A 24,605-nucleotide genomic window follows, 5' to 3' on the forward strand; every position below is an offset into this window, starting at 1 on the left:
GAGCCCTGGGGTGTCCCTGCCTGGGTACCCCAGACCCACCTGGTCCCAAATCTGTGCCCTGGGGTGTCCCTGCCCTCACACAGCGATGCCCCTCGATCCGCCCCATCCCAGCGCTCTGATTTCATTTCCCCATTGCTGCAAACCTTCCCACGAACCCGCTCTGTCCCTGCCGAACGCGGCGCGGAGGGATGAAATTAATTAAATCAATTAACAGCGCTCCCTCAGAAACAGCGAGGCCACGCCCGCGACCACGCCCACGCGACCACGCCCTTCGTGGCCACGCCTCTTTTGTCCCTCAGCGCTTCCCGTAGCGGCGCCGTCACCGCGGCGGGAGCGGCCCCGGCGGGCCCGGTGAGTGCGGGGACACCGTGGGGACACCGTGAGGGCACCGCGGCCCCTTCGGTCACACCGCGGCTCCCTCAGGGCTCGGCCGCGCCCTCCCGCTCTCCCCGGGGCTGCACCCGAACGGCCGCGCCGCTCCGGCCCCCGCTGTGACCGGGAGTGGGGAGCGGAGCCCTCAGCACGGGCAGCACGTGGGGGGCACCGGGAGGAGCGGGCCGCGCTCGGTTGGTTTTGTTTGATTGGGACAAACGGGGCGTTCTGGTGGCTGTAAGGGCACCTTTGGGGTGCGTTGTTTGTGATTTTAATGGTTAACCCACGGAAATCCGCGCGTGGCGCTCCCGGTGCTCTCCCGGTGCACCGGGGCTGTTCTAACCCGGCCCCGGTGCGCTCAGGGCCGTGATTCCCGTTCCTTCCCCCGGTACTGAACCCTAAAGCTGCGCTGGTCGTTCAGGGATTCTGTCAGAATTTGACAGAATTCTGTCAGAATGCCCAAAATTAACCGCGGGTTTTAAAGGAGCCAGCAGCAAATTTAAAAAAAAATCAAATTAAAAAAAAAAAAATCAAGTATTCATATAATTCAGGATTTGTGACTCCTTCATTTTCCTGGCTGTGTCTGGGCAAGAAGATTTCCCATCCCTGCTTTCTTTGCAGCTAAAACTGCTGTGAAATCAATGGGATCTGCAGGATTTCTCCTTGCTGTGCACCGCCAAAATTCCCTTTTTGCTCACTGCTGAAATAGCAGGACTGGGTTTTTACTTTTTTACCCCGTGTTTATTTGAGGTGGAGGAATGAAAATTCAAATTTAGAGCGTTCACAGCCTGCCCTGTGGGGTTGTTTTCCTGCTCCCTGCAGTAACAGTGCAAATGTTCTTTTGTGCAGGTGAACCAGCTTGGTTTGCTCACCAATTCCACCGAGGCAGCAGCTCCTGCTGGGCAAAATTCAGGTAATTAATTCTCCCTCTGGATGCAAATTACTGCACCCAAGAATTCTCAAAGCATCGTAGGCAATATCAGGTTTTTCTCATTGGAAGGTTCTGGGAAAAAGTCCCTGATAAAGGGGGTTTAAAAACCAAAAATTTATTTTCCATTAAACTATTTATTTTCTGTTAAGCTATTCCATTAAAATTTTAAAATTTAATTTTCAAATTTAAAAAAATCTAAAATTTTTAATGTATAATTATTTATTATTATTATTATTATCATCATCATCATCGTTATAGTTATAATTTCATTTTATTAATAGTTTTTCCTAAGCAAGTGGTGCTGATCACCAGTCTGTGCTATTGCAGAGCATTAAACTATTTATTCTCTGTTAAACTATTCCATTAAAAATTTTAAAATTTAATTTTAAATTTTTTAAAAATGTCAATTTTTAAAATGTAAAATTATCTGTAATTTTTATTTTAATGGCATGCTATATTATTATTGTTGTTGTTGTTATATTTTATTATTATTATATTTTATTATTATTTCATTTTATTAATAGCTTTTCCTAAGCAAGCGGTGCTGATCACCAGTCTGTGCTATTGCAGAGCATTAAACTATTTATTCTGTGTTAAACTATTCCATTAAAATCTTAAAATTTAATTTTAAATGTTTTTAAATTTCAATTTTTTTTAATTCATAACTATTTTTAATTTTTATTTTAATGGCATGGCAGCATTGTTGTTATTATTACTATATTACTATTATTACTATTATTATTACCATTATTACTATTATAATTATAACTATTATTATTATATTTTATTATTATTAAACTTATTATTATTGAATTTCATTATTATTATTAAAATTTATTATTATTATTTCATTTTCTTAATAGCTTTTCCTAAGCAAGTGGTGCTGACCACCACTCTGTGTTACTGCAGAGCACCTGACACTTGCTCTGAATTATTTCTCTGCTTTGTCATGAAGGTCTTTCAACACAAACAGTTCTCTCTCAGCATAAAATAATCAGAATATTATCATAATTATCATAAAATAAAAAAAAATAAAATATCCACTTTTGTTCCTGCAGGAAAATGCTGAGGAGCCTGAAAGGACTCGTGTGCCATTCTCTGAAGGTAAGCCCTGTAAGAGCCTGGTGCTATTTCCAATATTTGTGATTTCCAGTGGCCTGGAATGATAATTTTCAGCACAGAAAATGAGTGAATTCCCATTGTGGGCTGAGGGAAGAGCAGCTCCAGCATTCCCACATTTCCCTGAGGGGTCTGGAGAGGCAGAGCCACTTCTGAGATCCTGCACCTTCCATTCAGGTGTTTCTCAGGAAAAATGATTATTCCACAGCTCTGCATGGCTGGGATGTCCAGAGGAACAACCCAGCAGCCTTGCACAGGTGCTGTGGGAAGGGTTTTGCCAAAAATCACAGAACTTTGGGATATCCCCAGCTGGAAGAATCCTGGCCCTGCAATCCCCCCTTGTGCTGGGATCTCCCAATGCCCTGAAGCTTTGGCAGCCTTGGGGCTGTGCCCAGCACCCTCTGGGACAAAAACCTTTTATTTTTTTTTCATTTTCTGAGCCAAAAAATGGCTCAGTGCTTTGGGTGGGTGTGGTGATGCACTCTTCCCCAGCTCACAGCATCCCTGTGCCATCCAAGAGCCTCCTTAAACCCTAAACAGCAGCAGGAGCCCATGGAGCAGGCCTGGAATTTTTTTTCCTGATGGAGAAGAGCTCCAGCTCAGTGTGGTTTGTGGTTTGCTGCTGCCTTTTCCAGGCTTTTCCCCTCCAGCACAGCCAGGTGGCTGCAGCTGTGGCTGTGCTGTGCTTCCCTTCCTGGGCAGGCTGTGGGAACAGCCCAGAATTCCTGGGACATTGGGAACAGCCCAGAATTCCCAGAGATTCCCGGGACATCGGGGAACGGCCCGGGATACCCAGAGATCCCCGGGACATCAGGGACAGCCTGGGATTCCTGAGCCCAGGAGCCCTGGGACATTTGGAGCAGCCTGGCATTCTCAGAGATCCCTTGGACATCAGGAGCAGCCCAGGATCCCTGGAAGATGCAGGACCAGCCTGAGATCCGTGGGACAAGTGGGACCAGCCTGGCATTCCCCGAGTTTTTCATTTCCAGGGATCCCAGCATTTCATTTCCAGGGATCCCAGCATTTCCAGCCTGGGATCCCTGGATCATGCAGGAGCAGCCTGGCATTCCCCAGCCCAGGGTCCTTGGAACAGGGGACATCAGGGACAGCCTGGGACATCAGAAACAGCCCAGGATCCCTGGAAGATGCAGGACCAGCCTGGGATCCATGGAACATGAAGGAAGAGCCCAGGATCCATGGGACAAGTGGGACCAGCCCGGCATTCCCCGAGTTTTTCATTTCCAGGGATCCCAGCATTTCATTTCCAGGGATCCCAGCATTTCCAGCCTGGGATCCCTGGATCATGCAGGAGCAGCCTGGCATTCCCCAGCCCCAGGGTCCTTGGAACAGGGGAGACCAGCCCGGGATCCCTGGAAGATGTGGGAACAGCCCAGGGTCTTTGGAACATGGGGGACCAGCCCAGCATTCCCAGAGCTTGGAATCTCTGGGAATGCAGGAACAGCCCGGGATTTGTGGGACTTTGGGAACAGCCTGGGGTGGAACGTGCTGGACCAGCCCGGGATCCTTGGGACATCAGGAACAGCCGAGATCCATGGCACATGAGGGAACAGCCCAGCATTCCCGAGCCCGGGACCCCTGGAACATGTGGGAGCAGCCTGGGACCCCTGGAAGATGCAGGAACCAGCCCAGAATCTATGGAACATGAAGGAAGAGCCCGGCATCCGTGGGACAAGCGGAACCAGAGCCAGAATTCCCAGAGCCTGGAATCCCTGGAAGGTGCAGGAGCAGCCCAGGATCCCTGGAAGATGCAGGAGCAGCCCAGCATTCCCAGAGCCCTGGATCCCTGGGACATCGGGAACAGCCTGGGATCCCCGGAGGATGCCAGGAGCAGCCTGGCATTCCCCAGCCCAGGGTCCTTGGAACATGGGGGGACCAACCCAGAACCCCTGGATCGTGCAGGACCATCCCGGGATCCCTGGAAGATACAGGAACAACCCGGGATCCGTGGAACATGAGGGAGCAGCCCGGGATCCCCAGGAAGGTGTGGGAACAGCCCGGCATTCCCAAAGCCCGCGATCCCCGAAGATGTGGGAGGAGCCCGGATCCTTTGATCATGCAGGAACACCTCGGGATCAGTGGGACAAGCAGGAAGAGCCCGGTATTCCCCAGCCTGGGCTCCCTGGAAAGTGCAGGAGCAGCCCAGGATCCCTGGATGATGCGGGAACATCCCTGGAAGGTGCAGGAGCAGCCCAGCATTCCCAGAGCCCTGGATCCGTGGGACATCGGGAACAGCTGGGGATCCCTGGGATATTGGGACCAGCGCGGCATTCCCAGAGCCCGGGAAGAGTCTGGAATCCCTGGAAGGTTCGGGACCAGCCCAGTATCTGTGGGAGATGTGGGACTAGCCCGACATTCCCGGAGCTCGGGATGCATGAGATATCGGGAACAGCCTGGGATCCCTGGAAGATGCGGGACCAGCCCAGGATCCGTGGAACATGAAGGAAGAGCCCGGGATCTGTGGGACAAGTGGGACCAGCCTGGCATTCCTGAGCTCAGGATCCCTGGGACATCAGGAACAGCCCGGGCATTCCCGGAGATCCCTGGAAGATGTGGGAACAGCCCGGGGTCCTTGGAACTTGTGGGACCAGACCGGGATCCCTGGATCGGGCGGGACCAGCCCAGGATCCGTGGAACATGAAGGAACAGCCCAGGATCTGAGGGACAAGTGGAACCAGCCTCGCATTCCCAGAGCCCGGGATCCCTGGATCGTGCGGGAACAGCTCGGGGTTCCCGGGAGATGCCGGAGCAGCCCGCGATCCCCGAAGATTCGGGACCAGCCGGGTATTCCCCAGCCCGGGATCTGTGGAAGGTGCGGGAACATCCCGGGATCCCGAGAAGATGCGGGAAAAGCCCGGGATCCCCGGGAAGGTGCAGGAACAGCCCGGGATCCCTGGAAGATGCGGGAAAAGCCCGGGATCCCCGGGAAGGTGCAGGAACATCCCGGGAAGGTGCAGGAACATCCCGGGAAGATGCAGGAACACCCCGGGAAGGTGCAGGAATATCCCGGGATCCCCGGGAAGGTGCAGGAACATCCCGGGAAGGTGCAGGAACACCCCGGGAAGGTGCAGGAACATCCCGGGATCCCAGGGAAGATGCAGGAACACCCCGGGAAGGTGCAGGAACAGCCCGGGATCTCGGGAAGATGCGGGAACACCCCGGGAAGGTGCAGGAACAGCCCGGGATCCCGGGAAGATGCGGGAACACCCCGGGAAGGTGCAGGAACAGCCCGGGATCCCGGGAAGATGCAGGAACATCCCGGGATCCCGGGAAGGTGCGGGAACAGCTCCACCTCCCGGCTCGGCGCTCCCGGTTCAGCTCGGGCACCACGTGATGGTTTCGCTGCCATTTCAGGGATGCCGGAGAGGCGGCTCCTGTCCTCGGGCAGATGGAAACACCAGCCCGAAATCCTCTCTCTGCTCCGGGAAAACGGCGCTAGGGGAGGCTGTGGGGATGGGGATGGGCTGGGGGTGGCTGAGCAGGGCTGCAGGGGAGCTCTGTGGGTGTTCCTGGAGTTCCAAAGCCCAAGGATGGCTGTGCAGAGCTCTGTGGATGTTCCTGACATTCCAAAGCCCAGGGGTGGATGCTGGGAGGAGGGACCAAGCACCTCGGTGCTCTAAACTCAGGATATAATATTAATTTATAAACTCGTGGTATATTCCAAACTCAGGGCTGGCATTTTCTGGGTGATCGGGTGGCAAGAGTTGCCTTCTGTATTTATTCATGTGCTAAACTGGCATCTTTGTGCCTTGCTCGAGGCTGTAAATTGTCAGCTCTGTGGGTTTTCAACTATAATAAGCCATCCTAAAGGATAATTTGCATTTGAGGAGGAAAAGGGCAACGTGGGAACAAGATGTGCTGGGTGATCTCCCTGTTTGCACTGCAGCTGTTTGTCCCAGAGGCTCCGGGCTGGGTTTCATTCCTTCCCTAACAGGAGGCCGAGTGCCCAAATGCTGATTCAGGCATCTGGAATGTGCCTGATCCCACTTTCCCCGGAGCCCTGGTGGCTTTGCAGTGGCTCCCTGAGGTGGCAGCAGAGCTGTGCCACGCCACAGCTGTCCCTGCTCTGAGCTCTGCATTCTGCTGCTCTCACCCCCACGCACAAAAATCAGAAACTGCTGCCTCTGTTCAGCCCTGTCAGTGCTGCTGAGGGGCTCTCAGAGCCTGTCTGGAGGATGCACTTTGCAAATCATTGGCAAATGTTTGTGTTTTCTTTCAGCACAGCATAATAAAATGCTTGTCCTGCCTCGCCTGTTTTGGCTGGGCTTTGCAGGCAGGCTTCAGCAGTCTGGCTGGGGAAAAAAAAAAAAAAAATGAATTAATCAGCTGAGCTGGCTTGGTTTGGTTCCTCAGCCACGTCTGGGTCCTCATGCCAGAGTCTGGATGCAGGGAAATCAGTGTGGGGAGTGTGATTATAAATATCAAATAGTGGGCAGAGATGCACTAATCCCTGGGTGATTGATTATGGATTGTTAGACTGAATTTTCAGGGTGCTGCCGCTCCTCAGTGTGGAGTGAGGCCTTCATGGTTTCATGTGGCATCTTAAGGAATTTTGTGTAAATTGGGTGAAAAATCCTGAAATTTTGGGTAAAACCCAGGTGCAGGGTTTGGCTCAGTGAGGTGGAATATTAAATAGTGGGCAGAGCTGCACTAATCCCTGGGTAATTGATTATGGATTGTTAGACTGAATTTTCAGGGTGCTGCCGCTGCTCAGTGTGGGCCCTTCCAGCAGTGAGGCTCCATGTGGGTTCTTAAGGAATTTTGTGCAAATTGGGTGAAAAACTCAAATTTTGTGTTTTGGGTAAAAATCAGGGTTTGGCTCAGTGAGGTGGAATATCAAATAGTGGGCAGAGCTTGAGGTGATTATGGATTGTTAGACTGAATTTTCAGGGTGCTGCCACTCCTCAGTGTGGAGTGAGGCCTTCATGGTTTCGTGTGGCATTTTAAGGAATTTTATGTAAATTGGGTGAAAAATCCTGAAATTTTGGGTAAAACCCAGGTGCAGGGTTTGGCTCAGTGAGGTGGAATATGAAATAGTGGGCAGAGCTGCACTAATCCCTGGGTAATTGATTATGGATTGTTAGACTGAATTTTCAGGGTGCTGCCACTCCTCAGTGTGGAGTGAGGCCTTCATGGTTTCGTGTGGCATCTTAAGGAATTTTGTGTAAATTGGGTGAAAAATCCTGACATTTTGGGTAAAACCCAGGTGCAGGGTTTGGCTCAGTGAGGTGGAATATCAAATAGTGGGCAGAGCTGCACTAATCCCTGGGTGATTGATTATGGATTGTTAGACTGAATTTTCAGGGTGCTGCCACTCCTCAGTGTGGGCCCTTCCAGCAGTGAGGCTCCATGTGGGATCTTAAGGAATTTTGTGCAAATTGGGTGAAAAGCTCAAATTTTGTGTTTTGGGTAAAAATCAGGGTTTGGCTCAGTGAGGTGGAATATCAAATAGTGGGCAGAGCTTGAGGTGATTATGGATTGTTAGACTGAATTTTCAGGGTGCTGCCACTCCTCAGTGTGGAGTGAGGCCTTCATGGTTTCATGTGGCATTTTAAGGAATTTTGTGTAAATTGGGTGAAAAATCCTGACATTTTGGGTAAAACCCAGGTGCAGGGTTTGGCTCAGTGAGGTGGAATATCAAATAGTGGGCAGAGCTGCACTAATCCCTGGGTGATTGATTATGGATTGTTAGACTGAATTTTCAGGGTGCTGCCACTCCTCAGTGTGGAGTGAGGCCTTCATGGTTTCATGTGGCATTTTAAGGAATTTTGTGTAAATTGGGTGAAAAATCCTGAAATTTTGGGTAAAACCCAGGTGCAGGGTTTGGCTCAGTGAGGTGGAATATTAAATAGTGGGCAGAGCTGCACTAATCCCTGGGTAATTGATTATGGATTGTTAGACTGAATTTTCAGGGTGCTGCCACTCCTCAGTGTGGAGTGAGGCCTTCATGGTTTCATGTGGCATCTTAAGGAATTTTGTGTAAATTGGGTGAAAAACCTCAAGTTTTGTGTTTTGGGTAAAAATCAGGTGCAGGGTTTGTGAACATAAAAATTATTAATGTTTAACATTATAGCCCAGATTCTATTTTAACATTATGTTATAACCTAAAACTGTATTTCACACACTACTTAAGAAAATTAATACATGTTTATGTATTATATAAACATAATACACATGAACATAAAAATTAATAATGTTTAACATTATAGCATAGATTCTCTTAACATGTTATAATCTAAAACTATATTTAACACGTTCCTTAAGAAAATTAACACATGTTTAACACAATACATGTTTATGTATTATGTGAACATAAAAATTAATAATGTTTAACATTATAGCATAATTTCTATTTTAACATTTTGTTATAATCTAATTTTAGATTATGTTGTAATCTAAAACTATATTTAACACATTCCTTAAGAAAATTAATACATGTTTATGTATTATGTGAACATAAAAATAATAATGTTTAACATTGTAGCATCGTTTCTATTTTAACATTATAACCTACCACTGCATTTAACACACTACCTAAGGAATGAACACAGGATAAATTTCCAGCACAGCACATGTGACATTCATTAATCCCTGTCACCCCCGGTGTCCCCAGCGTGAGCGTGGCAGTGCCCTGCCCGCGGCCAGGGCTGCCCTGAGCTCTGTGCCCGGCCCGGCTGTGCCAGCAGCAGCAGCAGCAGCGCCCCGAGCCATCTTCCACACCAGCGAGAGCGACCCGGTGAGTCAGCCTGGCACCGGGTGCCCATCCTGACACCAGGGTGCCCTGGGGTCACCAGTGTCCCCATCCTGCCACCGCTGTGCCCTGGGTGCCGCCGCTGTGCCCTGGGGTCACCAGTGTCCCCTGGGTGCCACCATGTCCCCTGAGTGCCACCGCTGTCCCCTGGGGTCACCAATGTGCCCATCCTGCCACCGCTGTGCCCTGGGTGCCACCAGTGTCCCCTAGGTGCCACCACTGTGCCCTGGGGTCACCACTGTGCCCATCCTGTCACCGCTGTCCATTGGGTGCCGCCACTGTGCCCTGGGGCCATCCTGCCCTGCCACCACTGTCCTCTGGGTGCCACTGCTGTCCCCATCCTGCCACCAGTGTGCCCTGGGTGCCACCGCTGTCCCCTGGGGTCACCAGTGTCCCCATTGTGCCACCGCTGTCCCCATTGTGCCACCAGTGTGCCCTGGGTGCCACCGCTGTGCCCTGGGGTCACCACTGTGCCCATCCTGTCACTGCTGTCCATTGGGTGCCACCACTGTCCCCTGGGGTCACCACTGTCCCCATCCTGCCATCACTCTGCCCTGGGTGCCACCAGAGCCATCCTGCCACCGCTGTGCCCTGGGTGCCACCACTGTGCCCTAGGGTCACCATTGTCCCCATCCTGCCACCACTGTCCCCTGGGGTCACCACTGTGCCCTGGGATCACCACTGTGCCCATCCTGCCACCGCTGTGCCCTGGGTGCCACCATTGTCCCCATCCTGCCACCGCTGTCCCCTGCCTGCCACCAGTGTCCCCTGGGTGCCACTACTGAACCCATCCTGCCACTGCTGTGCCCTGCCTGCCACCACTGTCCCCTGGGGTCACCACTGTCCCCATCCTGCCACCGCTGTCCCCTGAGTGCCACCACTGTCCCCTGGGTGCCACCACTGTGCCCTGGGGTCACCACTGTCCCCTGGGGTCACCATTGTCCCCATCCTGCCACCACTGAGGCCATCCTGCCACCCACCACTGTCCCCAGGCTGCCACCAGGGCCATCCTGTCACCACTCCCCCTGCCACAGCCAGCCCTGGCTGCCACCACTGTGCCCTGGGGTCACCTCTGTCCCCATCCTGCCACCACTGTCCCCTGGGTGCCACCAGGGCCATCCTGCCACCACTGTCCCCTGCTCAGGATGGAGTGACAGCTCCTGGGCACAGGGGTTGGTCCCCTCTCCAGAGCTGCTCAGATGAGGCTGCAGCAGCTGGGACGGGCTCAGACACCTTTAATCCCAACTCCAGCCTTATTCTTCCCTGGGAAACCCTCCCTGGGCTGGCTGTGGAGGGGATGAAAGGATAAAAATCACAGCCCAGACTGCCCTGAGCACAGCCCTGCCCCAGCACAGCTCTGTGTGTGTCTGGAGCATGAAATGAAGGGCAGGGAGGGAATGGAAGGAGCTCGGAGGTGCTGCTGTGCCATTGGAGCCTCTGTGGCTCCTCTGGGGTCTCTATGGAAACAGCAGCAGGAGATGATCTCTCACACGTGACCCCGAGGATGGCACAGCACAGGCCAGATGGCCACCATTGTCCCCACTGTCCCCTCTGTCCCCTCTGTGCTGTGCCTCCTTTTGGGTTGCCAGGCAGCTGCCTCTGCCACTGTGACCTGTGCACAGCTTTGGCTGGGGCACCCCAGCTCCTGCACCCCACAATCCCCTTGAAATGGGGCTCAAAAAGCCACTAAAAATCACATTTTTTTGCTCAGAGTTTATGTTTCCTGCCATTTGCAAAGCTCCAAGTGAGGAAACACGAGGATGGAAAACCCACATTGTGCAGGAGAGTGAAGGAATTTGCCCAAAAGTCATGCAGCAGGTCAGGGATTGTGACCTGTGCAAATCTTTGGCTGGGGCACCCCAGCTCCTGCCCCCCACAATCCCCTTGAAATGGGGCTCAAAAAGCCACTAAAAATCACATTTTTTGCTCAGTTTATGTTTCCTGCCATCAGCAAAGCTCCAAGTGAGGAAACACGAGGATAAACCACCCACATTGAGCAGGAGAGTGAAGGAATTTGCCCAAAAGTCATGCAGCAGGTCAGGGATGAAGCTGAGAATGGAGTCCTGCTCTTCTGGAAAACCTCAGCTGCTGTGTCCAGCACAACTCCAGGAAATCCAGTTTGAAATGAGCTTGGGAAAAAGAAGTTTTTGACACCTCCTTCCAGCAGGGCACCTCTAGAACAGCCAGGATTTTTCTTTTTCACGATACCAATTGCCCTTTTCTCTTCCAGGGTCCCAATTGCCATTTTCTCTTCCAGGATCCAAATTCCCATTTTCTTTTCCAGGGTGCCAATTCCCATTTTCTCTCCCAGGATCCAAATTCCCCTTTTCCAGAATACCAATTGCCCTTTTTCAGGGTCCCAATTGCCCTTTTCTCTGCCAGGGTGCCAATTCCCCTTTTCCAGGATGCCAATTCCCATTTTCCAGGATGCCAATTCCCATTTTCTAGGGTGCCAATTCCCATTTTCCAGGATGCCAATTCCCATTTTCCAGGGTGCCAATTGCCATTTTCAGGGTCCCAATTCCCATTTTCTCTGCCAGGATGCCAATTGCCATTTTCCAGGATGCCAATTCCCATTTTCTCTCCCAGGGTGCCAATTCCCATATTCCAGGGTCCCAATTCCCATTTTCTCTCCCAGGGTCCCAATTCCCATTTTCCAGGGTACCAATTGCCCTTTTTCAGAATCCCAGTTCCCATTTTCTCTCCCAGGGTGCCAAGTCCCCTTTTCCAGGGTGCCAATTCCCATTTTCCAGGGTACCAATTCCCATTTTCTCTCCCAGGGTGCCAGTTCCCCTTTTCCAGGATTCCAATTGCCCTTTTCCAGGATGCCAATTCCCATTTTCTCTCCCAGGATGCCAATTCCCATATTCCAGGGTCCCAGTTCCCATTTTCCAGGGTGCCAATTCCCATATTCCAGGGTCCCAATTCCCATTTTCCAGGGTACCAATTGCCCTTTTTCAGAATACCAATTGCCATTTTCCAGGGTGCCAATTGCCCTTTTTCAGAATCCCAATTGCCATTTTCTGTCCCAGGGTGCCAATTCCCATTTTCCAGGATGCCAATTCCCATTTTCTCTCCCAGGGTGCCAATTCCCATTTTCCAGGGTACCAATTCCCCTTTGCCAGGGTGCCAATTCCCCTTTTCCAGGGTGCCAATTCCCATATTCCAGGGTCCCAATTCCCATTTTCCAGGGTCCCAAATCCCATTTTCTCTCCCAGGGTGCCAATTCCCATTTTCCATGGTACCAACTGCCCTTTTTCATAATCCCAATTCCCATTTTCTCTCCCAGGGTGCCAATTCCCATTTTCCAGGGTGCCAATTGCCCTTTGCCAGAATACCAATTCCCATTTTCCAGGGTGCCAGTTGCCATTTCCAGGGTCCCAATTCCCATTTTCTGTCCCAGGGTGCCAATTCCCATTTTCCAGGGTCCCAATTCCCATTTTCCATGGTACCAATTGCCCTTTTTCAGAATCCCAATTGCCATTTTCTGTCCCAGGGTCCCAATTCCCATTTTCCAGGGTACCAATTCCCATTTCCCACAGTGCCAATTCCCCTTTTCCAGGGTGCCAATTCCCATTTCCCACGGTGCCAATTCCCCTTTTCTCTCGCAGGCCAAGCACACGGAGCAGCACGAGGGCCGCCTGTACAACATCCCCCTGGAGGAGGTGAAGGCTGTGTTCCCCCATGGGCTGCCCCATCGTTTCCAGCAGCAGGTATTGCAGCTTTGGGGCAATTCCTGCAGCCCTGCAAGTGCCCAGGGCCAGGCTGGAGGAGGGTTTGGAACAACCTGGGATCATGGGTGTGATGATCTTCAAGGTTCTCCCATCCAGCCCAATTCCACGATTCTGTGTGGGGAGAACCAGATCTGGGATATTTTCCTGTTGGAATGAGAGAGAGCAGTTATTCCTCAGTTATTCCTTGCCCTTTCTGTTGTTTTCAACATCTGAAAGAGATGAGTCAAGCACCCAGGGCAGCAGAGTTTGAGGGTTCCACCTTTTTGTTCCAGTGTTTTTCATCTGTAACATCCAAGCACAAAATGAATCGCAGAAATATTTTCCACAAAGCAACACTCTCCATTTTCAGAAGGCTTCAAACCTGGTTTTATTCCAGCATGGATGCTTTTTATACATTTTTACAAAACTCAGAAGTTTACATTTACTCATTAGTCAGGAAAAGACAAACAAAATGCTTATTGGAATAATTGCAGGTTTCTCTTGTTTATCCTTCTTTCTTTCTTGGTTTCTGTGTCAACAACCTTGGTAGAAAATTCTGATTTGTGTCAGGCTCTGCAAAGTTGTTCTTCTTCACCTTCTTCTTTCTCCTTCATGGGTTTGGGTGGCACTTTGTAATTGGACAGAATATTCCACATTGTGGGCTTGGAGGGATCAGTGATTGGGTTAAAAGGGAAATAATCCAGGTGTCATTAAAAGGGAAATAATCTAGCTGTGAAAAAGGCTTCAAAATTAATTAATAATACTAAAATTACAGGTGTGTGGTTGGTTAGAAGCATGTAATATCACTAAGTAGGAAACTTAAAGTTTGGGATTTTAGAATATAGAAAGAAATATGAAGCAAGGTAGAAGTTTTAGAGCAAAATTGTTCTTCTTCACCTTCTTCTTTCTTCTTCATGGGTTTGGGTGGCATTTTGTAATTGGACAGAAAAATCCACATTGTGGGCTTCAAAGGACTAATTATTGGGTTAAAAGGGAAATAATCCAGGTGTCAGTTCTTAATTGGCACAGACCCACAAGAGAACACTACAGTTGACCTGAGGCTGTGAAGAAGGCTTCAAAAATTGATTAATAATACTAAAATTACAGGTGTGTAGTTGGTTAGAAGCATGTAATATCACAAAGTAGGAAACTTAAAGTTTGGGATTTTAGAATATAGAAAGAAATATGAAGCAAGGTAGAAGTTTTAGAGCAAAATTGTTCTTCTTTACCTTCTTTCTTCTTCATGAGTTTGGGTGGCACTTTGTAATTGGACAGAAAATTCCACATTGTGGGCTTGGAGGGATCAGTGATTGGGTTAAAAGGGAAATAATCCAAGTGTCATTAAAAGGGAAATAATCTAGCTGTAAAGAAGGCTTCAAAAATTAATTAATAATACTAAAATTAGAGGTGTGTAGTTGGTTGGAAGTGTGTAACATCACTAAGTACAAAACTAAAGTTTGGTATTTTAGAATATAGAAAGAAATATGAAGCAAGGTAGAAGTTTTAGAGCAAAATTGTTCTTCTTTACCTTCTTTCTTCTTCATGGGTTTGGGTGGCATTTTGTAATTGGACAGAAAATTCCACATTGTGGGCTTGGAGGGATCAGTTATTGGGTTAAAAGGGAAATAATCCAGGTGTCAGTTCTTAATTGGCACAGACCCACAAGAGAACACTACAATTGACCTGAGGCTGTGAAGAAGGCTTCAAAATTAATTAATAATACTAAAATTACAGGTGTGTAGTTGGTTAGAAGTGTGTAACATCACTATATACAAAACTAAAGTTTGGGATTTTAGTATATAGAAAGAAATATGAAGCAAGATGGAAGTTTTAGAGCAAAATTGTTCTTCTTTACCTTCTTCTTCTTTCTTCTTCATGGGTTTGGGTGATGTCTTGTAATTGGACAGAAAATTCCACATTGTGGGCTTGGAGGGATCAGTGATTGGGTTAAAAGGGAAATAATCCAAGTGTCATTAAAAGGGAAATAATCTAGCTGTAAAGAAGGCTTCAAAAATTAATTAATAATACTAAAATTACAGGTGTGTAGTTGGTTAGAAGTGTGTAACATCACTAAGTACAAAACTAAAGTTTGGGATTTTAGAATATAGAAATAAATATGAAGCAAGATGGAAGTTTTAGAGCAAAGACAGGTTCTTCTTCTTTACCTTCTTTCTTCTTCATGGGTTTGGGTGGCATTTTGTAATTAGACAGAAAAGTCTGCATTGCAGGCTTGGAGGGATCAGTTATTGGGGTAAAAGGGGAATAATCTAAATATCATTTCTTAATTGGATGGTTTGGTCTCAAAAGACCTTGTAACAAGAGATATTTAACCATTTTGTGCCTGGTTAATGAAAGGCTGCAGAGCTCATGGTTGTGAGGCTGTAACACAGATAAGAAATAACAACAAAACCTGAGTGTGACCATGAACAACCACCTCAGGTGCCTTCAATCCCCAGCCTGGAGAATAGCTGGGGGTGCTGGGAGCCTGCAGGCAGGTTGGGAGCAGGGCTGGCACAGCTGGTGGCACTTTGGTGACACTTTGGTCCCTCCTCAGATCCAGACCTTCAACGAGGCGCGGCTGATGGTGCGGAGGCCGGCGCTGGAGATCCTCACCTACCTCAAGGGCTCCAACTTCGCCCACCCTGCTGTCAGATATGTGATCTGTATCCTTCAGCTGGAGTGGAATGAGGAGAAACACAAGGAATTCCTGCAGGGCAGAGGGTGGTCTGGTCTCCAGGAGTTGGGGGCTTTCATTCCCCAAGCACAAAATGAGTTACAGAAATATTTTCAGAATGTACAGGAATATTTTCACAATTTACAGGAATATTTTCAGAATTTACAGGAATATTTGGCTGTGTTGTAGTTGAGACAGAGACAATGCAAAGCAATACACTCCATTTTCAGAAGCAGATATGTGATCTGTATCCTTCACCTGGAGTGGAATGAGGAGAAACACAAGGAATTCCTGCAGGGGAGAGGGTGGTCTGGTCTCCAGGAGGTGGAGAGTTTCATTCCCCAAGCACAAAATGAGTTACAGAAATATTTTCAGAATGTACAGGAATATTTTCAGAATTTACAGGAATATTTTCAGAATTTACAGGAATATTTTCAGAATGTACAGGAATATTTTCACAATTTACAGGAATATTTTCAGAATTTACAGGAATATTTGGCTGTGTTGTAGTTGAGACAGAGACAGTACACTCCATTTTCAGAAGGCAGATATGTGATCTGTATCCTTCACCTGGAGTGGAATGAGGAGAAACACAAGGAATTCCTGCAGGGGAGAGGGTGGTCTGGTCTCCAGGAGGTGGGGACTTTCATTCCAGTCTAACATCCAAGCACAAAATGAATTACAGAAATATTTTCAGAATTTACAGGAATATTTTCAGAATTTACAGGAATATTTCCAGAATTTACAGGAATATTTTCAGAATTTACAGAAATATTTGGCTGTGTTGTAGTTGAGACAGAGACAGTACAAAGCTACACTCCATTTTCAGAAGCAGATATGTGATCTGTATCCTTCACCTGGGGTGGAATGAGGAGAAACACAAGGAATTCCTGCAGGGCAGAGGGTGATTGGTCTCAGGACGTGGGGACTTTCATTCCAGTCTAACATCCAAGCACAAAATGAATTGCAGAAATATTTTCAGAATTTACAGGAATATTTTCAGAATTTACAGGAATATTTCCAGAATTTACAGGAATATTTTCAGAATTTACAGGAATATTTGGCTGTGTTGTAGTTGAGACAAAGCAGCACACTCCATTTTCAGGAGGCTCCAAACCTGGTTTTATTACAGCACTCATGTTTTTTGTACATTCTTGTGGTGTGTGCTCAGTGCAGGGATTGGGCACTTCAGGGAGCTCAGAGCTTGGGTTTCTTTAATTTTATCTCCCAATTTTAATTTTAATTCTTTAATTTTAACTCCTAATTTCAATTTTAACTCTTTAATTTTAACTCCTAATTTTAATTTTGACTCTTTAATTTTAACACAGAGCTTCAGAGAGGGTCAGCACACAGGGCAGTGGGCTGGGGGACAGGGAGAAGGAGCTCTCTGGGTGAAATCCTTGCTCTGAGCTCCCTTTCTTGCAGGAATCACAGTCAACACAAACTGAAGTGGTTTTTTCAGAGCCTTTCCTTGACAGATCTTGCTGGAGATGGTGAGAGGGGAACAGGCAAGACCATGACCCTGTGCCACGTGGTTCACTACTGCTCCAGGCAGGGCTGGCTGGTGGTGCACGTCCCCGATGGTGAGAAAAACAGGGCTCTGCTACACACCAAACACCCCAAGAAGCTGCTTCAGCAGCTCTAGGATATCCCAGCACAATCTACCCTTGTTTTTCCATGGTGGAAAAGGCTCATGAAACACAAAAACCCCAAATAAAGTAGAGTATAATTAGTTATTTTTCACCTGCTCACATGTCCTGTGGGCCAGTTGGGTTTTCTCCATTGTTACCAAGCATGGGAAGAGATTGTTTGGGTGTTGTAGGATATCCCAGCACAATCTACCCTTGTTTTTCTGTGGTGGAAAAGGCTCATAAAACAGAAAACATAAACCACAAAAAACCCCAAATAAACCAGAGCATAATTAGTGATTTTTCACTTGCTCATCTTTTGGGCCAGTCTGGTTTTCTCCATTGTAATGAGCATGGGAAGAGATTGTTTGGGAGCTGTAGGATATCCCATTACAAACTATCCTTGTTTTTCTGTGGTGGAAAAGGCTCATAAAACATAAAACACAAAAATCTCCAAATAAAATAGAGCATAATTAGTTATTTTCACACATCCTTGGGGCCAGTTTGGTTTTCTCCATTGTAATGAGCATGGGAAGAGATTGTTTGGGAGCTGTAGGATATCCCACCACAATCCGTCCTTGTTTTTTCATAGTGGAAAAGGCTCATAAAACACAAAAATAAAAAACCAAAACCAAACCCAAATAAAATAGAGCATTGCACAAACACCCCACCTCATACCATTACTTTGCCTAAAAAAAAAAAAAAAAAACAAACCAAAAAACTAAAATAAAAGTCAAACCAACTTCTTTTTTTTTTTTTTTTTTTTTTTTTTTTTTTTTTTTTTTTTTTTTTTGCTGACAGCTCATCTGTGGGTGAAGAACTGCAAGGAGCTTTTCCAGTCTTCCTACAAGAAGGACAGGCTGGATCAGCCTCTGCAGGCCTCTGTGTGGCTCAAGAACTTCAAAGCCTCCAATGAACGTTTCCTGGACGAGGTTTGTGGCTGCAAAAACCCCAACCCCTGCAGGAAAAGCACTTTGCATCCCTCTGGTGCTTCTGCTGCACCACATTCTGCCACCCAGCCTTTGTCATCCCCAATCTCATCGTTGTTTTCTCCCCCCACAGATAAAAACACAAAAAAAATACATTTGGGGCAAAAGAGAGAGCACAGAGGAGGGCAGACCTTTGAGGGAAGTGGTGGAGCAGGTAAGGAGCAAACTCTGCTGCTGGTGTGGCCTCACCTTGGACCAGAGCATCCTGGGCTTGTGGGACAGATTGCTCCTAAAAATGTTAAAAACCCGAGTCCTAAAAATCTTAAAAATAGGAGGTGTCTCCCTATGCATGCAAAGATGATGTGGTGGATCTGGAAAGAAAATTGCGCAGAGAATTTGGGCGGGTGGCAAAGTTAGAATTTGAAATTTCCATGTTTTGGTGTGCTCAGGCTGCTCTTGGGAGAGGTTGTTGACTTTCAGTTTGTCTTCCCCTGGAGGAGCTGCCCAAAAGTCAATCCCTGGCAAGAAATCCTCTCCCTCTGAATTATTATAATTATTTACAGCAGATAACTGCCCCTACCTGGTTGTAACAGTGTTAATTATAATTAACAGCCGATAACTGCTCCAACCTGGTTTTAACAGTGTTAATTTTAATTAACAGCAGATAACTGCCCCAACCTGGTTATAACAGTGTTAAACAGTGTTAATTTTAACAATTAAGAGAAGATAACTGCCCTGTCTCTAAAGAGGGCAAACAGAGCCCAAACTAAGACAGAAGCAGCCATGCCTTGTGTCCCTGTTTTAACAGTGTTGAATAGGGTTAATATTAACAATTAATAGCAGATAACTGCCCCACATGATTTTTACAGTGTTAAACAGTGTTAATTTTAACAATGAACAGCAGCTAACTGCCCTGTCTCTAACAGACAGGTTAGCATTCTTACTTTCCTGCCCTAGTTGAAATATTTATTAAATCCCTAAGACCACCTGCTAGGTTACACACAAAACCCAACACACACTTTCGACGGCTACAAAACTGCTTTTTAACAAACCAGCTCACACACAACTCACTGTAATGAAACATTTTGCTAAATTTCATTTCTTTTCCAACAACAACAAACAGCAGCTAACAACAATAAACAGGAACCCTGTCTCTAACAGAGACAAACAGAGCCCAGCCCAGGACAGAGGCAGCTGAGCCGCATTTGTGTCCCTGTTTTAACAGCGTTGAATAGGGTTAATATTAACAATTAATAGCAGATAACTGCCCCACATGATTTTTACAGTGTTAAACAGTGTTAATTTTAACAATGAACAGCAGCTAACTGCCCTGTCTCTAAGAGATGACAAACAGAGCCCAGCCGGGGACAGAGGCAGCTGAGCCGCGTTTGTGTCCCCGCGTTTGTTTGTGTCCCCGCGTTTGTGTCCCCGTGTTTGTGTTTGTGTCCCCACGTTTGTGTCCCCGTGTTTGTGTTTGTGTCCCCGCAGGGCCTGGCCCGGGTCCGGAGCTCCAGCGATGCCGTGGGGGCTCTGCTGAGGGAGCTGAGGCTGCAGGGCCAGCGCGGGCCCCGCCGGCTGCTGGTGGCCGTGGACGGCGCCAACGCGCTCTGGGGCAGGACCACGCTGAGCAAGGAGGACAAGAGCCCCGTGAGGATGGGCCTGGGGGAGGGCTGGGATGGTCACAGTGCCAAAAACACTCCATTTCTGAAGGCTTCTCTTCAAAAAAAACCTGGTTTTTTTTATATAAAAAGCATCGCCACACATGCTTTTTATACGTTCTTTCAAAACTCAGAAGTTGACGCTTTACTCATTCGTCACGACAGACAGGCAAAGTGCTCGTAGTTTCTCTTATTTCTCCTCCTTTCTTTCTTGGTTTCTGTGTCAACAACCTTGACACAGAAACCAAGAAAATTCTTTCTGGTGTAAACACGGATCCTCTTCTCAAGCTTTTCTCTGGCTCACTCAAGTCACTGTAAAACCTCTTCCACAGGTGCCTTTTTGGGTTACCTAAAAACAAACAAAACTTAAAAGTTTGGGGTTTTAGACTACAGAAAGAAGTATGAAGCAAGATAGAAGTTTTAGAGCAAATTGTTCTTCTTTAGGCCAGATAAAATTAAGAGAATAAAAGCAGTTATTTTTATTGAGGGGCCTTCAGGTACATTTTGGGCAGACAAAGGCCCCAGGAGCTGCACACAAAATAGACATCACATCACAGGTTTCACACTTTTAGAAATTTGGTTCATTTCTATTTTGGGGGTTAATGTTCCAATTACAGCTCCAGGTAATGAAATAATTTACCCCAAATTTGCTCCCCCCAACTCACTTTTACTTTACATTTCTCAAGGCTTGAGACAGTGAGGTGTCCTTGATTGCCAGGCCTGGAGAGGAATTTTTGTGTCTGCCCAAAATGGGAAAGCTGTAGCTAGCAGTGTGTATGGAGTTTAGAGTTATACACCAAAGAATTGCAGGATTACAGATATAGAAAATTTATAATATATAAATTTTTTTATATATAATATTTTTAAATTATAAATATATTTTAAAATATATATATGTAATGTTTTAAAATTATAAAAGCTAAAATCCTAAGGCATCATTCCCCCAGAGCTCTGCCCTGGGGGATTCCTGCTGCAGGGAGGAGCTGCTTAATTTTAGTTCTGTGGCAACCCCTGAAAATGTTCAGGCTTTGGAGGGGCCTAAAAGGTTCATATTGTGCTTTAGACAAATTTTCCTGAGTTTTCCCTGTCTCTCCCTGAGGCAGAAGTGCAGGTGGGTGTTGTTGGAGGGGCAGGGCCTGGCTGGTGCTCAGTGCAGCATGACTCAGGCTTGCTTTGAGGGAAAGCAAAGATAAAAACGTGCCTGGAGGGTAGAAATGATCCTGCCAGGCTGGTTGGAAGGAGGGGAGGGGAATTTGAAGCTGCTGGCAATGAAATGATGCAGACATCTCCACCAGGTCTCTCCAGAGGAGCTGACGCTCGTGCACAACCTGCGGAAGATGCTGAGGAACGACTGGGTGAGTTCCAGGCTCTGCCTCTCCAGCAGCGAAATCCCAGCTGTGAAATCCCAGCAGTGAAATCCCAGCTGTGAAATCCCAGCTGTGAAATCCCAGCAGTGCAATCCCAGCAGTGCAATCCCAGCAATGAAACCCCAGCAATGCAATCCCAGCAGTGCAATCCCAGCAGTGAAATCCCAGCAATGCAATCCCAACAATGAAACCCCAGCTGTGAAATCCCAGCCGGGAAACCCCAGCAGGGAAACCCCAGCTGTGAAATCCCAGCTGTGAAATCCCAGCTGTGAAATCCCAGCTGTGAAATCCCAACAGTGAAACCCCAGCAATGCAATCCCAGCTGTGAAATCCTAACAGTGAAATCCCAGCAATGCAATCCCAGCTGTGAAACCCCAGCAGCGAAACCCCAGCAATGCAATCCCAGCAATGCAATCCCAGCAGTGAAATCCCACCAATGCAATCCCAGCAGTGCAATCCCAGCAGTGAAATCCCAGCAATGCAATCCCAGCAGTGAAACCCCAGCAGCGAAATCCCAGCAATGCAATCCCAGCAGTGCAATCCCAACAGTGAAATCCCAGCAGTGAAATCCCAGCTGTGAAATCCCAGCAATGCAATCCCAGCAATGCAATCCCAGCAGTGAAATCCCAGCTGTGAAATCCCAGCAATGCAATCCCACCAATGCAATCCCAGCAGGGAAACCCCAGCAGTGCAATCCCAGCAGTGAAATCCCAGCAGGGAAACCCCAGCAGTGAAATCCCAGCAGTGAAACCCCAGCAGTGCAATCCCAGCAGGGAAACCCCAGCAGTGAAATCCCAGCAGTGAAATCCCAGCAATGCAATCCCAGCAGTGAAACCCCAGCAGTGAAATCCCAGCAGTGCAATCCCAACAGTGAAATCCCAGCAATGCAATCCCAGCAGTGAAATCCCAGCTGTGAAATCCCAGCAGCGAAATCCCAGCAGCGAAATCCCAGCAGCGAAATCCCAGCAGGGAAATCCCAGCAGGGAAATCCCAACAGTGCAATCCCAGCTGTGAAATCCCAACAGTGCAATCCCAGCAGTGCAATCCCAGCAGTGAAACCCCAGCAATGCAATCCCAGCAGTGAAATCCCAGCAGTGAAATCCCAGCAGTGAAATCCCAGCTGTGAAACCCCAGCAGGGAAACCCCAGCAATGCAATCCCAGCAATGCAATCCCAGCAATGCAATCCCAGCAGTGAAATCCCAGCAATGCAATCCCAGCAGTGAAATCCCAGCAGTGAAATCCCAACAATGAAACCCCAGCAATGCAATCCCAGCAGTGAAATCCCAGAAATTAAATCCCAGCAGTGAAATCCCAACAATGAAATCCCAACAATGAAACCCCAACAATGAAACCCCAACAATGAAACCCCAGCAGTGAAACCCCAGCAGGGAAATCCCAACAATGAAACCCCAGCAGTGAAATCCCAGCAATGAATCTGCCACAAGCCCAAAGCCACGAGTGCAGCAGTGCTGAGGGAGAGCTGCAGTGTCTCAGCAGTGTTTGTGAGCACAATGAGCACAGCTGGGATCTGCAGCAGCATTTTCTGATCCTCCTGGCAAGCTCTGCTGGGGGACCCTGAGCTGGAGGTGTCTGACAGCCCTTTGGGTTGTGAGTGCTTTGAGCTAGTGAGAACTTCTGCTTTCTCAACATTTTGCTGCAGGAGATCAACTCCTCCTGCTGCTTTTTCAGTCCCCAGAGCTAGAACAACTAAAGCTGTATAGGAGAGTCCATTTTAAATTATTTCACTTGTTGGCATAGAAAACCCATAATAAGTAAGAAAAGTTTTAATGCCAACCCTGGGAACATGAGCTGTATATTCATTTTCCCTGTGCTCACATGGAGCAGCCTGGTTAGTGTGGTCTGGAGCATGATAAAAAGTTAATCTTGCAGAATTTTTGAAGAATCCAGATCCCAGAATGGGATTTTAAAGCCCACGCAGTGCCACCCCTGCCATGGGCAGGGACATTGCCCACTGTCCCAGGTGCTTCCAGCCCCATCGAGCCTGGCCTTGGGCACTGCTCTGGGCACCTGTGCCAGGGCCTGCCCACCCTCACAGCCAGGAATTCCTTCCCAATATCCCACCCAACCCTGCCCTATTGCTGTGAAACCATTCCCCCTGTCCTGTCCTGTCCCTCCATCCCTTGTCCCCTGTCCCTCTCCAGCTCTTCTGGAGCCCCATCAGGCCCTGGAGGGGCTCTGAACTCTTTCCCTTCTCCAGCCTGGCTCCACCATGGAACCCTGCTCTGGACTTGCTGCAGCAGCTCCATCCTGCAATAAAAAAACGCCTCAGGGGTTGATCCTGAACCAGCAGTGAGTTTGCAGCCGACAGGATTTTTATTTCTGCTCTGCTTTCCAGAGTGGAGGTGCCATTGTGACCACCCTGAGCCAGACTGGCTCTCTCTTCAAGCCCAGCTCTGCCTACACTCCCCAGGAGCTGCTGGGAAAGGTCAGTCACAGCCTCTTTGGGGTTTTTTTTCCCCCTCTTCACATTGGGAAACAAACGAAAATAATGTTTGGTGAGCTGGTTCTGTTCAAGGGGACGCTGGTGAGGGTCACACACACCTTTGGGTCAGCAGTGCCCTGAGTGCCAGGGGAGCCAAAAGTGCCCTGGGCATCACAATCTGAAAGGTCTGAAGCTGCTGAGGGTGTCCCAAGGAGGGATGTGAGGATGAGGAGCATCTGAGGGCATTTCTGTCCAGCTGGAAAAGAGGAGCCTGAAAGGAGATCTCAGGGATCTGCAGCTGCTCCAGAGGGGCAGCTCTGATTTCTGTGAGCAGGACAGGAGCCAAGGGGATGCCTGGAGCTGTGTCAGGCAGGGCTGGGCTGGAGGGCAGGAAAAGGTTGGATCTGGAAGGACTGGGATGGACAGCAGGAAAAGGCTTTTCTCCTGAAGGGAATGGGCACAGCCCCAGGGAGCCCGAGCTCTGCCAGAGCTCCAGGAGCACTTGGACACCACTCCCCGGCACAGGATGGCATCGCTGGGCTGTCTCAGGGCCACGACTGGGGGATCCCTTCCAACTCTGGATCCTCCAAAGCTCCGTGACCGAGCTCTGGGCCGTGTCCCCAGCCAGCCCCCAGCACTGACCGTGCCTGACCTCCCTTCCCAGGAGGGTTTCGATGCCTTGGACCCCTTTGTGCCCATCCCGGTCCCCAACTACAGCCCCAGGGAGTTCGAGAGCTGCTACGGCTACTACCTGGAGCGGAGGTGGCTGCAGCACGAGAAAGGTCGGTGCTGGGTGAGGGGGAAAACCGGAGCTGTTCCCTCCATCCCTCCCTCCCTCCTCCAGCTCAGTTTTTCTGTTTTTTCCCTCGCAGCGCACACGGAGGACGGCAAAGCGGAGCTGCGATTCCTCAGCGGCTCCAACCCGCGGCAGCTGGACCGCCTGGCGGGGCCCCTGTAGCGCAATAAAGGCTCCGTTCCGCCGCTCCCCGCGTCCGTGTCCG

At 48.5% G+C, this 24,605-nt stretch overlaps 1 protein-coding gene across 3 annotated transcripts; it reads left to right on the plus strand.

The window, feature by feature from the left end:
- The first annotated feature begins 294 nt into the window (after positions 1-294).
- DAP3 (death associated protein 3) lies at positions 295-24,586 on the plus strand. 3 transcript variants are annotated; one of them, XM_058042825.1, is made up of 14 exons: positions 295-351; positions 1,222-1,285; positions 2,362-2,416; positions 9,054-9,176; positions 12,803-12,904; positions 15,459-15,567; positions 17,069-17,161; positions 18,008-18,138; positions 18,269-18,349; positions 19,624-19,782; positions 21,089-21,148; positions 23,518-23,607; positions 24,269-24,386; positions 24,477-24,586. In XM_058042825.1, exons 3-14 carry the CDS (start codon positions 2,366-2,368, stop codon positions 24,560-24,562), a joined length of 1,203 nt encoding a protein of 400 aa, XP_057898808.1. In that variant the 5' UTR covers positions 295-351; positions 1,222-1,285; positions 2,362-2,365; the 3' UTR covers positions 24,563-24,586. The 3 variants fall into 3 exon arrangements, with proteins under 3 accessions (XP_057898808.1, XP_057898811.1, XP_057898810.1); XM_058042828.1 differs by having other exon boundaries at positions 2,362-2,407; XM_058042827.1 differs by lacking the exon at positions 295-351 and adding an exon at positions 368-566.
- The last annotated feature ends 19 nt before the right edge of the window (positions 24,587-24,605 follow it).

This window comes from Melospiza georgiana, chromosome 33 (assembly GCF_028018845.1).
Source record: "Melospiza georgiana isolate bMelGeo1 chromosome 33, bMelGeo1.pri, whole genome shotgun sequence".
In the NCBI taxonomy this organism is placed as follows: domain Eukaryota; kingdom Metazoa; phylum Chordata; class Aves; order Passeriformes; family Passerellidae; genus Melospiza; species Melospiza georgiana.